This window comes from Atractosteus spatula, chromosome 12 (genome assembly GCF_055471065.1).
Source record: "Atractosteus spatula isolate fAtrSpa1 chromosome 12, fAtrSpa1.hap1, whole genome shotgun sequence".
Lineage (NCBI taxonomy): Eukaryota > Metazoa > Chordata > Actinopteri > Semionotiformes > Lepisosteidae > Atractosteus > Atractosteus spatula.
Genome location: NC_142717.1, coordinates 11,532,406 through 11,547,406, shown reverse-complemented (window position 1 = coordinate 11,547,406; position 15,001 = coordinate 11,532,406). Strand labels below are relative to the sequence as shown.

Here is a 15,001-nt window from a genome sequence, read left to right as displayed (position 1 = left end):
ATTTATTTCCCAAGTCAGCACCAAACTGGGTGACACGAGATTGCCTTTATGTGCTAACACAGCCACAACACATCACAACAGATAGCAGGAGGGGAAATGAAAAGTTACTTTTTACGGATTACATTAACGTGGAATTTCTGGAAGGCCAGATTGTACTAAAGTTCTGAATAGGATTTACACCTGGGTTTCGCTAATGTCTTTCGAAAAGAGACACGGGAATTTAATTAACCAATTATTCAGAACCTTGGTTCAATCTCAACTAAAAGACAGAGCCTTCCAATATCCCAGTTCCTGGTAAATGCACACTTGACAATATTTTACCTGATTTTGTGTGCTCTAGAACCACGGGTATATGCAGTATCTGAACATACATGAAAATCCATCCATCTTCAGATCACTTCATCCAACGATGGAGATGGATCCTAACCTGGGAAGCAACAAGACAGGATAGACTTACACTGGATGGCACTCCACGTAGGGCAGTCACACACACAACTGGGCCAGTTTTCACCGAATCCAATTAACCTACTAGTATGTCTTCAGAAGGTGGGAGGAAATGGGAGTACCAGGAGGGAACCCACACAAACACAAAGAGAAGATACAAACTGCACACAGATTGCAAATATTTTTCTAGATCTCTTCGTCATACCTTTTCTTCCTCCCTGGGCCACTTGCCCGGTTCTCTCACTAAACCAGCATTCCATATCTTCACAGCTATCTGTTCCAAGACCAGGCTTTCTAACCACCTTCTATTCCTTTACAGATGTCGTAACGACAGACTACTCTTTTTCTAAATTTTCTCCATTCTTCGGAAGTTTCATTTCACACCTCTCTACACCTATTCTGACTTCACACCTCCTGATTGGCATCTCTTTCTGTCCCCTGCTCCCACCTCTCACTCCTACTCCCTCCCAGCCTTTGTTCTCCTGCTACATTACTACATTACCTTTGCCTACTGCCTTGTCTCTCTCTCACACCTGAAGAAGGCTCCACGGCCGAAACGTTGTGTTTTCAGCATGGAATAAACCTATTACTTGTTCCTTTGCAGCCTATGCATGCTGACGCAGCTACACACCTGAACTACATAAGTGTTTTGATTCCTCTTTCTTTTTAATGTGTGTAAATTTGTTTTATATTATTAAATATCACTACTGTTAATTCATATTTCTACAACTGCATAAACTTCTTTAGTAGTGTATAAATATTTATGCATAAACTTTATGGACTGTAAATAATACTTTATTATATAATAAATACAGATTAACATTTCCTTCAATAATGTATTTTGGAATTGCTCCCATTTGCATTTAGGTGTTGTTGCCTCAAGACAATCTGCGTACATGAAATCAAAGGTACGATTTGCACATGATTGCATAGCTGTCATAATTGTTTAGGTCTGGTATCAGCATGATTTACCTGTGTAAATAAAAAAAGGTTGAGACAAATTTGTTTTGCACCAACTTATAAATAAACAAAAATAGTGAAGTTCTTGGATACAAAACACGGAAAACCAAGATGTTTAATTGATCCTGTTTCTAGAATTGACTCTAAACAAATGTCCATAAATTAATATTTACAGCTTTTGGTTAATCAGAAACCAACTGGAACTGTTTCGTTTTGCTATATTCCAGTTACTATGAGGAGATTTGCTGGCATTGCATAAAACTGGCTATTCTCCACTAGCAGGAATTTGACAGTGCCAGCCAATCTGTCAGGCACTGTCAACTTCAGAATGCCAGGCTTGTGAAATACTGGAAAGAATTACTCTTACCAGAACTACTTAAAAAACTTAAAACTGTTTTTCTCTCTTTGCTGTAATGCATGCATTTTCTGCTAATTAAATTTATATTGTGCTGTCATAAATGCAAGCACTAAAGGACAATGGTAGAGTAATCTTTAAAAAAGATTGAGAAAATAATTATTAATTTCAAGTATAACCTTATACAGCTGTTTTGTCATAAAACATTAGTTTTCATGTCTGGTGTTCATCTTGTTTGATGCTTCATACTGTACATGTGTAAGTAACATACAGTATATGCCACTAAAATACTGAAATTCCTCATCATTACTTCTTACCAAAAAAAGACAAATTTGTTGTGGACAAATTAATTTTCTCTTTTTATCTGGGTTTATATTTTACAAATAGTTTTCCTGACTGTCATAGATTTTTTAGCAAACAAATAATAAACTTGCATAACTGAGAGAATGAGTGACAGTTCTTTTTTGTCACAGTGGTCACCTAATGCCCTTGATTTAATAATTGAACAAGGTTTTCTGCACTTTATTAAACATTTTATAGTTTTATACTCTTCATGGATATATTGTGTAATCCTGACAGACACAAGAAGACATTTAATATCTGTTCATCATTATACGTGTAAAAGAATAGAACCAACCAGTCAGGAATGAGTGTTCTCAACTAGTAATTATTTTTATTATTTTTATTTTCTATTAAACCTTTTTCGGAACCCTCTTCCAATGGCCTTGGCAGATATGCTCTAAGTTTGTTCAATGCTAAACTGTCCCAAAATAATCTGATGACAGCCCAGAGATTCTTACTCTAAACTTTAGGCTTGTCCAGGGTGCAGTCTGCCAGCACTAAAGATTAATTTCAATCAACGTAATAGCATGATGTAATGAGTGGTGCCTTTGTAAGCATGCCACCATCTTGTCTCAGAACTCATGCCCAATGTTGTGACCTTAAGCCAAGATAATCACCTAATAAATGAGAGCTTGAAAAATGTAGACACAGCTGGCCTGATTGAATACTTAGCACTCATAGTGTGTAGGATCCCATGTGAGGGAGAGCTATTGTTAGGACAAGTTCTCCATGGTATTAGCTACTCCTGTGAGGGCTGTTCACGAGGTTTCTAAGACCATTTGGGAAGAAATATATTCAGTTTGCATTTAGAGACCAACTGGGAATGAAAGAGAGAGAGAGTTCTCCGGAGATAGGGGTGTCACTATCGTAAAGCCCTCCTCTTAAGGACGCTCCAGCCCTTCCTTGTTCAGTACTCATTCCCTGCACCTGCCTCTGGTTCCTGCCCCCCGTCCTATAAAAGCCGGGCGCTCACTCTGTTCCGGGCTCTCCATTGGTTCCCGTACCAGGCGAGTCCGGGACCTGGAAGCACCTGGTCCCGTCAAGGTTTTAAAGTTCCTGTTCCTGCCGGTTCTGACCCGGTTCCAGTTTTAATTCTGTTTGTTTTGGATGGACCGCCCAGTTCTGGATTTTGCCTTCCCTCGGATTCCCCATTGGACTCAGTTTTGGACAGTTTGCTTCGGCCACACCTTCCCCGAACACCAGCGCACTACGGACACGCCCCTTGTTTTCATTCCCGACTCCCACATGCTTTTTTCCCTGTGTTTTCCTCACTCTACCCCGGATTGTGTCGTCTGCATAGGGTCCGGAAAGAATGCTTTCATGACAAGGGGTTCTCGAGATGGACCGGGCTGGCTAACAGGCCTGTGGGACTCCATAGGTCAGGAAGGCTTGAAGAAGATACAGCAAAAGCTGTTCTGACCAGTCTCACAGATCCTGGGACAGCTGGGCTGAATTGTAGTTTGTTCATTTGGTCAGGCCCAGTGTGGAAGAAGGTTGCTGCTGATGAACAGGGTTGTTTTGCAGGACCAGAAGTGAAGGGAGGCGATAACTTCACAAGGTAGCAGCATCCCTTCTCCACATACACAAGAGTGTGGAGTCTAGGCTGCCCAGGTTATATCCCAAATAAACCCTGTCCATTGAAGGGAGCAGGTGGCTGGGATGACTTAATTAATAATAATTGCTTACACTTATATAGCGCTTTTCTGGATACTCCACTCAAAGCGCTTTACAAGTAATGGGGACTCCCCTCCACCACCACCAATGTGCAGCCCCACCTGGATGATGCGACAGCAGCCATAGTGTGCCAGAATGCTCACCACACATCAGGTATCAGTGGGGAGGAGAGCAGGGTAATGAAGCCAATTCATAGAGGGGGATTATTAGGAGGCCATGAGTGGTAAGGGCCAATGTGAAATTTGGCCAGGACGCCGGGGTTACACCCCTACTCTTTTCGAGAAATGCCCTGGAATTTTTAATGACCACAGAGAGTCAGGACCTGTTTACAGTATGGTGTCCCCGTCACTACACTGAGGCATTAACACCCACATGGACTGCAGGGTGAGCGCCCCCTGCTGGCCACACTAACACCTCTTCCAGCAGCAACCTTAGTTTTTCCCAGGAGGTCTCTCATCCAGGTACTGACCAGGCTCACACCTGCTTACCTTCAGTGGTTTGCCAGTTGTGAGTTGCAGGATGATATGGCTGCTGGCCATTGACTTAGCAAGAAGGCAAGAAAATCACCAGCCTGGCTGCTGCTGTGTCGAGGGTCGCCAAGGCTGGTTATAGAGAAACATTCCTTGCCAAAGAGGGTCAGCCGGGAAAAATAGGAGAGAGAGATGATAAGAGTAAAAAAGAGACAGATAATGTTGAAGAGTGTTAGAGTGAGAGACGTGGCTGAAGAGCTGGGAATGAGTAAACTGGGTTGAATTGGGTGCCTTGGAGTGAGTTGTAATGAATACTTCTATGCCTACCGAAGCAACCAGAGATAGTGAAGTGTAAGATAAATAATTGGGTGCCTTGTAAAAGTATTCACTCAAATGACATCTATAGATTTTTTAAATGAATATTTTTAATCAAAATGAGAATGCCGAAACTGAACACAGTCATAATGGAAAGAAATATAAGGAAAAACTGCCAAGCAAAATCAAAAAGTAAAACATGGGCATTGCAGAAATATTTATCTCCCTGAATCAATATTTGGTGGAGGCAGGAATTACAGATGTCAGTGTTTGTTGAAAAGGTTTTAACAACTGTTCCTACTGGGATAGTGAAACTTTTGCTCAATCTTCTCTGAAAAATTACTCAAGTTCTGTCATGTTGGTTCGGGACCTTTGACGGACAGCGATGTCCAAGCCTCGCCACAGATTTTCTATCAGATTAAGTCAAATAATTTTTTTAAATGTGTACAATTGTAATTTGTATTTCACTCGTGTGCATTTGCATTTCTAATCCAGCACAATGTGGCATTATTGGAATGGGGGTGAATACTATTTCAAGGCAATGTATTCAGTATGAGGTCAGAATTATTGGATCAGACGGATTATGCTTTGATTACATTTATTCTATTAGTTATAACTGCAGCTTCTCTGGGTATTGTCTAGTCATTTTAGCAGTATATCAACATATATTCAATATCAACTTACAGTGGGAATTTGTCATGTGGCTGGCATTCTGTTCCTTTTCACTTTTCAGGTGACTATTTCCCATAACACTTCGGTGGAGTTAAGGTCAAAGCCCAGGACAAGCAAGGCCTGCACTTAAGCCATCCATCCATTTTCTAACTGCTTCATCTAATTCAGGGTGGTGGGAGATATAGAGCCTATCCTGGTAATCAACAGGCACAAGGTGATACAGACGGCACAGAGCACACACAGACACAGACAGCACTCCAGGGCCAATTTTCCCAGAAGCCAATTAACAACCAGTATGATTTTTGGGCTGTGGGAGGAAACCGGAGAACCTGAAGAAAATGGGCAGAACATACAAAAACTCCACAGACATAGCACCCCAAGTCTGGAATTGAACCCAGAGCCCCACACCGTGTCACTACAGCACTCAAATTAAGTTTTAAACTGGTTGTTTGTCTTCATTAATAGCTAGCAGGAAAGTAACAGCTCTACCTCTGAAAAAGATTTATTTGAGAGGGTCTTTTCATATACTATTAATTGTGCACTCAGAATCTTTCACGTCTTACAGGTATATTTCAAGCTGGCATCTAGGTTTTGATGTATATAAAATATATTTTGTTAGCAAGAACATGTAATAGGCCAGTAAAACGAAATGATTCTCTTATTTTGAATGGGCCCAAATGTTAGAAATAAAAGCACAATAGTTTGCTTTTCAAGTGCTCAAAAGAGATTTAGTCCTCATTTGGCCTCAGTTACACATTCTCTTCCCTGGAACTTCCAATGTTTCACAATGAAGAATTTCGCAATCGAGGACAAAAAAGGTGGAGTTGTTTTTGTCCAGAATCTCTATGGAAAATGTTGATTTTTAACTTAACTTGTTTGAATAGTAAGGTAATTTGGTTTTAAGGGCCGATAGGTCAGATTTTGATTGGTATAAAAGGCAGCATCGAAACATTTCACTCACAGTTCATTCCGCAGAAGCAGCTTGAATTCAACTGCAAGACTTAACTGTTCCAGCTTCAGCAATGCATTCCTTCAGGACAGTATTCGGCATCTGTCTCCTGACTACACTGGTTCTGACTGAGGCCTCCTCATCTGGTGGTGGTTTGTACACTGTATTTACTGATATAAAGTCATATTTACATGAAAATGAATACTGGGATTTTAAAATTTAAAACACATCTTAAATTACACTTCAGTGTTACTTGCTTTTGTTTGTGTTTGAGATAAAGGGATAGTTTTAAAAAATTTGAGCACATTTTGACCTGTACGCATGACAAATGTGGCTATGGATGTTTCTGTGCATAGTAAGACTGTCATTTAACTTGTCAATTTAGCTGTTGATATATATATATTTGTGTACAGGGAGAGGGTAGTTCTAAGATCCTTATAGCTTAAGTAAGAAACATGTCAAAGTAATGAAGAAGCGTGTGATAACAGAAGTGTTAATTGTCTTCAGGGAGTGGATCTTACAGCTTTGACCTGACCCGTCAGTCGGACCTCACCCGCCTGTACAACTCTCCGGTGTATGAAGCTGACAGAATGAAAAGACCCCTCGATGGCTGGTCTTTTACTCTGGGGCCGTTGAGCCACTCTGGAGTCAGGTAAATAATATAATACCACAGTACATTTACATCTCAAATGTATCACGCTTGTCTTTTGAAGAGTGTTTAACAGGTGTAAGACATCTACTTGAATTGTCACCGTGGTTCTTCCTCAACTACAGGGCTGAAGATTTGTAATGCCACTTCCTGGTGTGGGGTTTGATATAATGAATGGCCTTGTTTTCAGAAATATGTCTGAATATGTTTCATATGTTATGTAGGGAGTATAGATGATACTGCAGCTGTTTGTTGTCAGATGGTGATTTGCAAAGCAAATGTATTTTTGCATGGTTAATAAGGTAGGAATTGCTTACGTAGTGAAGGACGTGAGAGTGCACAGCAAGTGTGTCACGCCCTCTGCAGCCAGAGGGTGCTCCTACTCTGTCCTGTCCCTAGTTTCCTACTTTGCTGTCCTTCCGGTCTCTTGTTCCCTGGGGCTATATATTTCCAGGTCTTGCACTCTGCCGGGGCTCAGCATTGACGTTCGGATGTCCTGAAACCCGCCTAGCACCAGGTCGCCCCACGTCCGCTACCTGAGGGCATAGGTTTCTATACGGCATTCCCTGAACAGCTGAGCCTGGGCTAACCCCCGTCTCGCCGCTACGCACAGGGTCTTTTCGCTCTCCTGCTGTTCTATGGTTCATCCCTTCCGACATCCGTGACAAAGTGCCTCTGTAAAAATAACACATATCCCATTTCTAATTTAGCAAAGTGTGAAATCCTTGGAAGAGTGTGAATATTTCAGCAAGGCGCTATAGTAATGAAGAATATCTTCTTTTTTCTGGTCAGAGTGACACTAGCTGATGGATCCAAGTGGCTGGTTCACAAAGGGGATGGCTATGGGATAAGCTCACAGACTGTAGTGGTGGATGCTCGCCATATGAGTTCTAAATGGGAAGTAAGTATTTACAGTTTAGTTCATTTTACATTTGTACGTGGAGTTCTGAAAATCTTTACACTGAATTTTTTTCAGAAGACATAATGGAATGTAGATGTGAGCCTATGAATCATTTACTTGTTTTACAGTACATTGTGCATCTAATCTTATTTATTAGAATGCATTGATTGTGGGTCTGTATAAGGATGTTTTACCGTACTGATTAATATTTTCAATGGGAATATATTAGTAGAGGTATGATTGTGAACTGAGCTCTGTTATTGTTCAATTGGAAGAGAAGCTTTGTATAAATCTGCTACTAAAGTGGGTGCTTTTTCAAATCCAACAAAGGAGAAGCTAATTTAAAAATGTGACACTATTAACCATGCCTCTTTGATCATTTTACATGAATTTCAGATCATTGAGACAAAGAATTTCCAAGGATCAAAAACGGTTGGTGACTTCGTGAAAGCTGGAGGCCCTGGTTACAAGCTTCTCTTTGATAACTGCCACTTTGGATCTGGAAGAATGATGGACCAATAGAAAATGGCCTAACGTCACACAGAAATTCCCATTCTAATTTCTACAATACAGTACATGTATTTCACTTTTGTTGGCAATAATTCATTTTATGTCCATGCTTCAGTCACAGTAGGCTTTCTTCAATGCAAGTAAATGAATGATCTAATGTTAAAAAACAGCCACCTTTAATTGTAATTTTATGCTTTGTTATATATTTCAAGTAACTAATAGTTATTGGAAGTGTTCACACACTGTAATAAAGTATAATATACTTATATACTTAGTACTTGGATATGGAATTGACTATGTACTTTTTTGTCCTTTTTCCAACAAAAAACACCACACAATGCAGACAACAAGAACAATAAATAAATATGTAGCAGTGAGACCAAAACAAATGGTAGAGTATGTAAAAAGTGCATAGTGCAGATGTGTATTAAGGCATGGCAGTTAGCTGTTGAAGACGCGTACCGCAGTGGGATAGAAGCTGTTCTTGAGTCTAGTGGTCCTTGCTTTAATATTGCGGTACTGCTTGCCAGAGTACAGGGGGGAGAACAGTCTGTGGCTGGGATGGTTGGGATCCCAAATGATGGATTGGGCTTTATTGCAACAGCGGATGGTGTGGATCTCACCAATTGATGGCAAATCACATCCTATAATCCTCTGTGCTGTTGCCACAATCCTTTGTTGTGCATCTCTTTCATGCATTGTAGTATTGCTGTACCACACAGTGATGCCAGTAGTGAGGACACTTTCTATGGTGCTGCAGTAAGAGTTCAAGAGGAACTGCTTCCTCATACTGCATTTCTTTAAGCACCGCAGAACGTGCAAGCACTGTTGTGCCTTTTTCAGATTCGCTACAGTGTTGTGAGTCCAAGCCAGGTCGGTGGAGATCTGCAGCCCGAGGAACCTGAAGCAGCTGACAGTTTCCACTGCTGTGCCATTGATGCTGATTGGGGGCGACTCCCTCTGAGTCTCCTGAAGTCCACAATGAGTTCTTTTGTCTTGTTGACAGGGCCAGATTGTTGCCAAGGCACCATTTTGTAAGATACTCCACCTCACTCCTGTATGCGGACTCATCATTGTTGTCGATCAGCCCAATAATAGTGGTGTCAAACTTAATGATGTGGTTGCTGCTGTAAGTGGCTGTACAATCATAGGTGAACAAGACGTATAGCTTAGGACTGAGACAGAGCACTCAGACACTTCAAACTGTGCATCCAGGCAAGAAAGAAACTGGTTAGGGATACCTAATGATAACTTTGAAAGAGGTACAGAGTTCAGCAAGGTAGGAGAAAATGGACTTGGCTCAGCAATATCCTGGCCACTCCACAAAAGAGGGTTGTTTGAAACTGAAAACAACATCTTAAAGGAGTTTGCACCAAAGCACCTACGAGATACTGAAAACATGTAGCAAAAGGTTTTGTAGTCATACAAGACAAAATTAGAACTTTTTGGTATAATTGCCAAGGGTTATATCTGACACAAAACCAGCATAGAACATTACTCAGTCAACACCGTCCCTACAGTACTTTTAATCATGGTGGTGGCAGCAGTATGTTGTGATTCTGGTTCTTAGAAGAACCAGAAGAATTGAGAAGCTTGTCAAGACTGATGAGAACATAGATGAAGCAAAGTACAGGTAAATATTAATGAAAAATCTGTCTCAGATCTAAAACTGGGACAAAAAGTCACCTTTCTGCAGGACAAAGACCCAAAACACTACAGCAGAGTGGCTTAAGAATAAGAAAGTGACTATCCTTGGGTATCCTGGGTGGCCTAAGTCATGCATCCCTGAGCTGCCTGTCTGTGGTGACATCCTGCAGGTCCCACCCAGGGCAGGTAGCTTTGCCCCTGATGACCTGTTATAAGGAATAATAAGGAATAAGAAAAGATTGACAGATTAGTTTTGCAACAGTCTGTAAGTAGAGGAGCTCTTGGACATAAAACACAGAAAACCAAGGTGTTTAATATATCCTATCTCTGAAACTGTGCCCTAAAACAAATGACGTGTTTGCAGTTCTTGGTTAATCAGAAACTCATTCATTTTGCTATATTCCAGTTACTATAAGACTTGCTGGCCTTGTACCACATAATAAACTTGGAGGTTCTCCACTAGTCGGCAATTTGGCAGTCTCTGCTAATCTGTCAGGCATTATCGACTTCAGAATGCCAGGCTTGTAAAATACTGGAGAGAATTGCCGTTCCGAGAATTAATTCAATGTGAGAAAAAATGCCATTAAATACATAAAGTGTTTTCTATTTTTTTCTGTAAAGAATCAATTTTTTGGTAATTAAATTCACGTTGTGTTGCCATGAATGTAAGCAAAGAATAACGATAAAGCATTTGTTAAAAAGATTAAGAAAATATTTATTCATTTCAAATTCTCCAAAACAATTTGTTGTGGACAAATTCATTTTCTTTTTTTATTTAGTCAGTTATATAACTCATTGGTTTTTTGACAATCATATATTCTAGCACAAAATGATAATGAACGACTGACAATTCCTTTTTTGTTACGGTTTTTGTTACACTTAGTGCCTTTGGTTTCATCACAGAACTCATAATGCTTTCCATGCTTCATTGTTTTCATTCTTTAAAGAGAATTACATTGTGTAACCCTTAATATATATTGTACTTAATAATGTTATGTTTCTCCATTTGACTTTCCATACTTCTGTAAAGGAGGACTGTGGGAAGTTTAAAAACAGAATAACATACATTGTATGCGTACAATAGTTCTGGCAAAATGAAATAAGCTGTGTTTGAACTCACCTCCAATTCATGTGTCATTATTGGAATAGAACAAATAAGTTTCCTACAAGAGAATGTAACAAATAATGCCTTTTATTTTTGTCAGCTTTGTGAATAGTTTATATAATAAAACAAACCACGAAGTTCATATTTAATTTTCAAAATGATTTTACAATTATTTTATTTTCTTATAGTAATGACTCTAAGATATTCAGAGTGAAAGTGAAACAGCACAATCAAAAGATGTTTTAATGTAATTCCATGAATATGTTGAGAAATAATTAACCAAGATGAATTCATTTATCTTGTGCACAAAGTAAATTGTAAACAAAAGGTTCAAGCTTTTGTAATTGTAAATAAATTGTAAACAAAAGGTTCAAGCTTTTGTAATACTTACTGACTGCCAAAATCTGTTTTGAGTAAAGTGTTTTGGGAATGGGTGTTTTTAACTAGTAAACAACAAAGTTTTGTGAAACCTGTTTCAAACCCCTGTGGGACATAATTAAATAACCTTAGCTCCTATGATCTAATTTTCCCAAAATAATATTATGACAGCGCAGATAGTCTTGCTTCAAAAATTTTAAGCTTCCCCAGGATACAGCCTGCCAGCACTGAAGATTAACTTCTATATGGTGAATATGTGAGGGAAGCCACCATCTTGGCTCAAAGAAGTGATGGGAAGAAAAGTGTTCAGTTTCTATTTAGGTTATAGCTGGGAAGGATAGAGATCGCTCTCCAGATAGGAGTTCTTTCTAGAGATGGACTGAGCTGGCTTACAGGCCTGTGAGACTCAGTGGGTTAGGAAATCATGAAGAATATACAGCAAAGGCTGTACTGACAGGCACCACAGGTTCTGGACAGCTGGATTGAGTGGTAGTTCATCTGATTCATTTGCCAGGCCCAGTGTGAAAAAAGTTTGCTATTGAGGAATAGAGTTGGCTTGCTGGACCAGAGCTAATGGAAGCTGACAGCACCTGGAGGGGTGGAACATTGATTCTGAAGGTAGCAGCATACAGTATGTTCTCCTCACACAGGAAAAGTGCTGGAATACTTCAGATTCGGAGGACGTTTCAGCCGCTGGATAAAGATACTGTACTTTGAAGTGGGGAGTAGAGTCAATGTCAACAGATATCTGAGGTATTTCATCCCTTGGGAGTCCAGGGTGAGAAAGGGTGTCCCCTTTCACCATTTCTCTATGTTGTTTTTACAAAGCCATTGGCAGAGGCATTGAGACAGGACTAATGATACCATGGAGCAGTACTCTGACACCTTGGGCTTGCGCCGAAACAGCAAGGTCAGGTTCTTTGGACCCTGGGGAGACAGAAACGCAGCAGCAGAAGGACTCAAGCTCTGTATGGAGCACCTTAACATACTGGGTGTTTCGTATGATCCAGGATAACGAGACGTAAACTGGAAAGAGTGGATCGCCAGGGTGAACACGAAGCTCAGTCTGTGGAAAGCACGGTCTGTCGCACGGTCTGTCACGGGGAAGGTGATGGTGTTGAAAGCAGATATCCTGCCGGCTTTAGTATACCTGGCCGTGGTGTACCCACTGCAAGCCAGACTCACACGAGCGCTGCAAGGAATGGTCTTTGAGTTCTTTTGGGTAGCAGGTACAAGTACGTCACACGTCACAAGAAAATCAGACGTGCCAGGCAGTCAAGGAAGGGGCGAGAGACATATTGCGTTTTCCCCCGAAACTTGACTGCATCTTTTTTGCAACCCTTGCGAGGCGCCGCAGAACCAAATCGGCCACAGGTACCAGTACTTTGTCAAGCTGTGGTTCTGATGAGGCATCTGATCCAGTGGTCAAACACTGGACTGAAAGCAGAAGAGGAGCCTAGTCCCATGCTGTAAATGGAGCCAGAGATACAAGGCCATGAGACAGCCAGAGCTTTGCACCAACCACGGGACCCTGTACAAGGAGGTGAGAGGGAACCGGGGAGAGACCGACAACACCAAAAGAGACTTGGGCAGGAACTCAACCCAAAGAACCTGACAACAAGAAGATGGATCTTAACTGGATGGCTGTGCACCAGAAGCTGGCGACCCCTACTGACACTCACTCAGCAGGAACCCACACTGGCCCCGGGGCATACTGTGTGCTTCATCGAGGAGACACAGGAGCACGTGTTCTGGAGTGCCCCCTTCGTGAAAGCAGTGCGGGGGTCAATGGACAACACCGGACAACTCCTGGAAGCAGGAAAGGCGCCCAGCTGCCAATGCACCCTGCTGGGACTGGAACTGACTGGAGGGGACAAAGCGACACACAGCACCTTGCTGGCGGCTGGCGGCCCTCACAAAACAAGGGCTGTGGAACCATGAGGAATACTCACATCCTACACAACACAGAGTGTAAAGCGGCAGAGTTGGAGGAAAGGATCCTCACGAATCTCAGAGGAAGAATGAAGAGCAACACAGCCAAGTGACCATTTGGGGTTTCTCCAAGGCAAAGGAGCACTGGAAAAGACTGTGGGTCCTGTACAGGGGCAGAAGTGAAGCCAGATAAACCTTTTCCTCCATGCTCCTGTGGAGAACTGGACAGTCACAGCCAGGACACATAACAGTAAATGGGCTACAGTACGCAGTAACATCCAGGAAGTTTGGAGTTTGCTCTGACATGCCCTGATCATCCATTTTTTTAACAGTTCCCTGCTGTTAAACTGTGACAGTATATACTCATATATCTCAATTTCATTACACTCAGAAATATTTTCAGTGGATACCCCCCGTAAATAACACTGTTATCTGGTACAGGTCCTCTTCATTCAATTGAAGCTACCATGTCTTAAAGTCCCCAAAGATCTGCTTAAGTGAAGACTTCATCTTCAGCCGGAGCCCTTGTAGTTTAGCTCCCCTCAGCACTCAAATCTTTTCCCTTCCTGCTCGGAACTCCGCACTGTATCCCGTATCTTTCACCACCATAATGATCCGATGCCGGATGAGCTCCCAAAGTTTTTTTACAAGTCCTAGCAATACAGGCATGGGATCACCATAACAAAGAATACTGAAAGGAGATGATTAGTTTCAGTGCTTTCGTTGCTCCTCGATTATTTAAATTAAGAGCGCAGCTTGGTAACCGGTCCTCTGTTCTTCTTACTGAAAGCTTCTAGTGTCCTAGAAGATGGTTTCCCCCATTCTGCACTGTAGTGAATGGGGGAAAGAACTGGACACATTCAGCACTACCATACCACAAACCAAATTTTATTTATTTAACTCCTTAAAAATGGCATGTCAGATCTCACATCTGGTGAGCCGTGTCCATTACGTGTGAGAAAGTCACCTTTCCTTGCCTTCCATCCATCCATTTTGTAACTGTTTATCCAATGTAGGAGGCGCCGAAGCCTACCGTGGCAAAAAATGGGCACAAGGCTAGGATAAGGATATGCCTTGGATGAGCGCCTGTCCATCGCAGGGAAGACACCCATTCACACCAGGGCCAATTAACCTACCAGTATGTCTTTGGACTGTGGGAGGAAACATGAACACAGGGAGAACATACAATCTGCAGCCCAGGTCCAGACCTGAATTCAGGTTCACCAACATGCAGCCCACTTATCTGAATATTTTTAAATGATAAGACAACCAATTGGCAAACAATTGTGTGTTATGTATCTGGAAATAGAACTTTTTTACCCTTCTTTGTGCATAAATACCACCAGGAAGATCACACTTGCAGACATTCATTCATGCAGTGGTCTTGCATTATCTTATATGTCAGGGCTCTGCATGTGCTTTTTAACTACAGTTACTGCTGTCTGGAAGTCACTGTCATCACAGCACTAAATCATGCGTGGCTTCTGTATTTAGGAATATCATAAAAATCACAACTGTTGGGTTTTCTCAAAGAGAGGACAGGGTTAAAAGTAAACCTGAATGAAAAATAAATTAATCCAGCAGAGAATGGTCAGCTATAGGTATTTTAATGTTACGTTAGGACACCAAATAAAAACAGAAATGAGGGACTGGAGGCGTTCCTGACTTAATTAAGAACTAAGGCACAATGTGCCACAG

The 15,001-nt window shown here is 41.4% G+C and overlaps 1 protein-coding gene across 1 annotated transcript; it reads left to right on the top strand.

Moving 5' to 3' along the window:
- The first annotated feature begins 6,176 nt into the window (after positions 1 to 6,176).
- LOC148822663 (uncharacterized) lies at positions 6,177 to 8,512 on the top strand. Its single transcript, XM_088928910.1, has 4 exons — positions 6,177 to 6,333; positions 6,689 to 6,833; positions 7,623 to 7,731; positions 8,128 to 8,512. Exons 1-4 carry the CDS (start codon positions 6,255 to 6,257, stop codon positions 8,251 to 8,253), a joined length of 459 nt encoding a protein of 152 aa, XP_088785036.1. The 5' UTR covers positions 6,177 to 6,254; the 3' UTR covers positions 8,254 to 8,512.
- Positions 8,513 to 15,001: the final 6,489 nt, after the last annotated feature.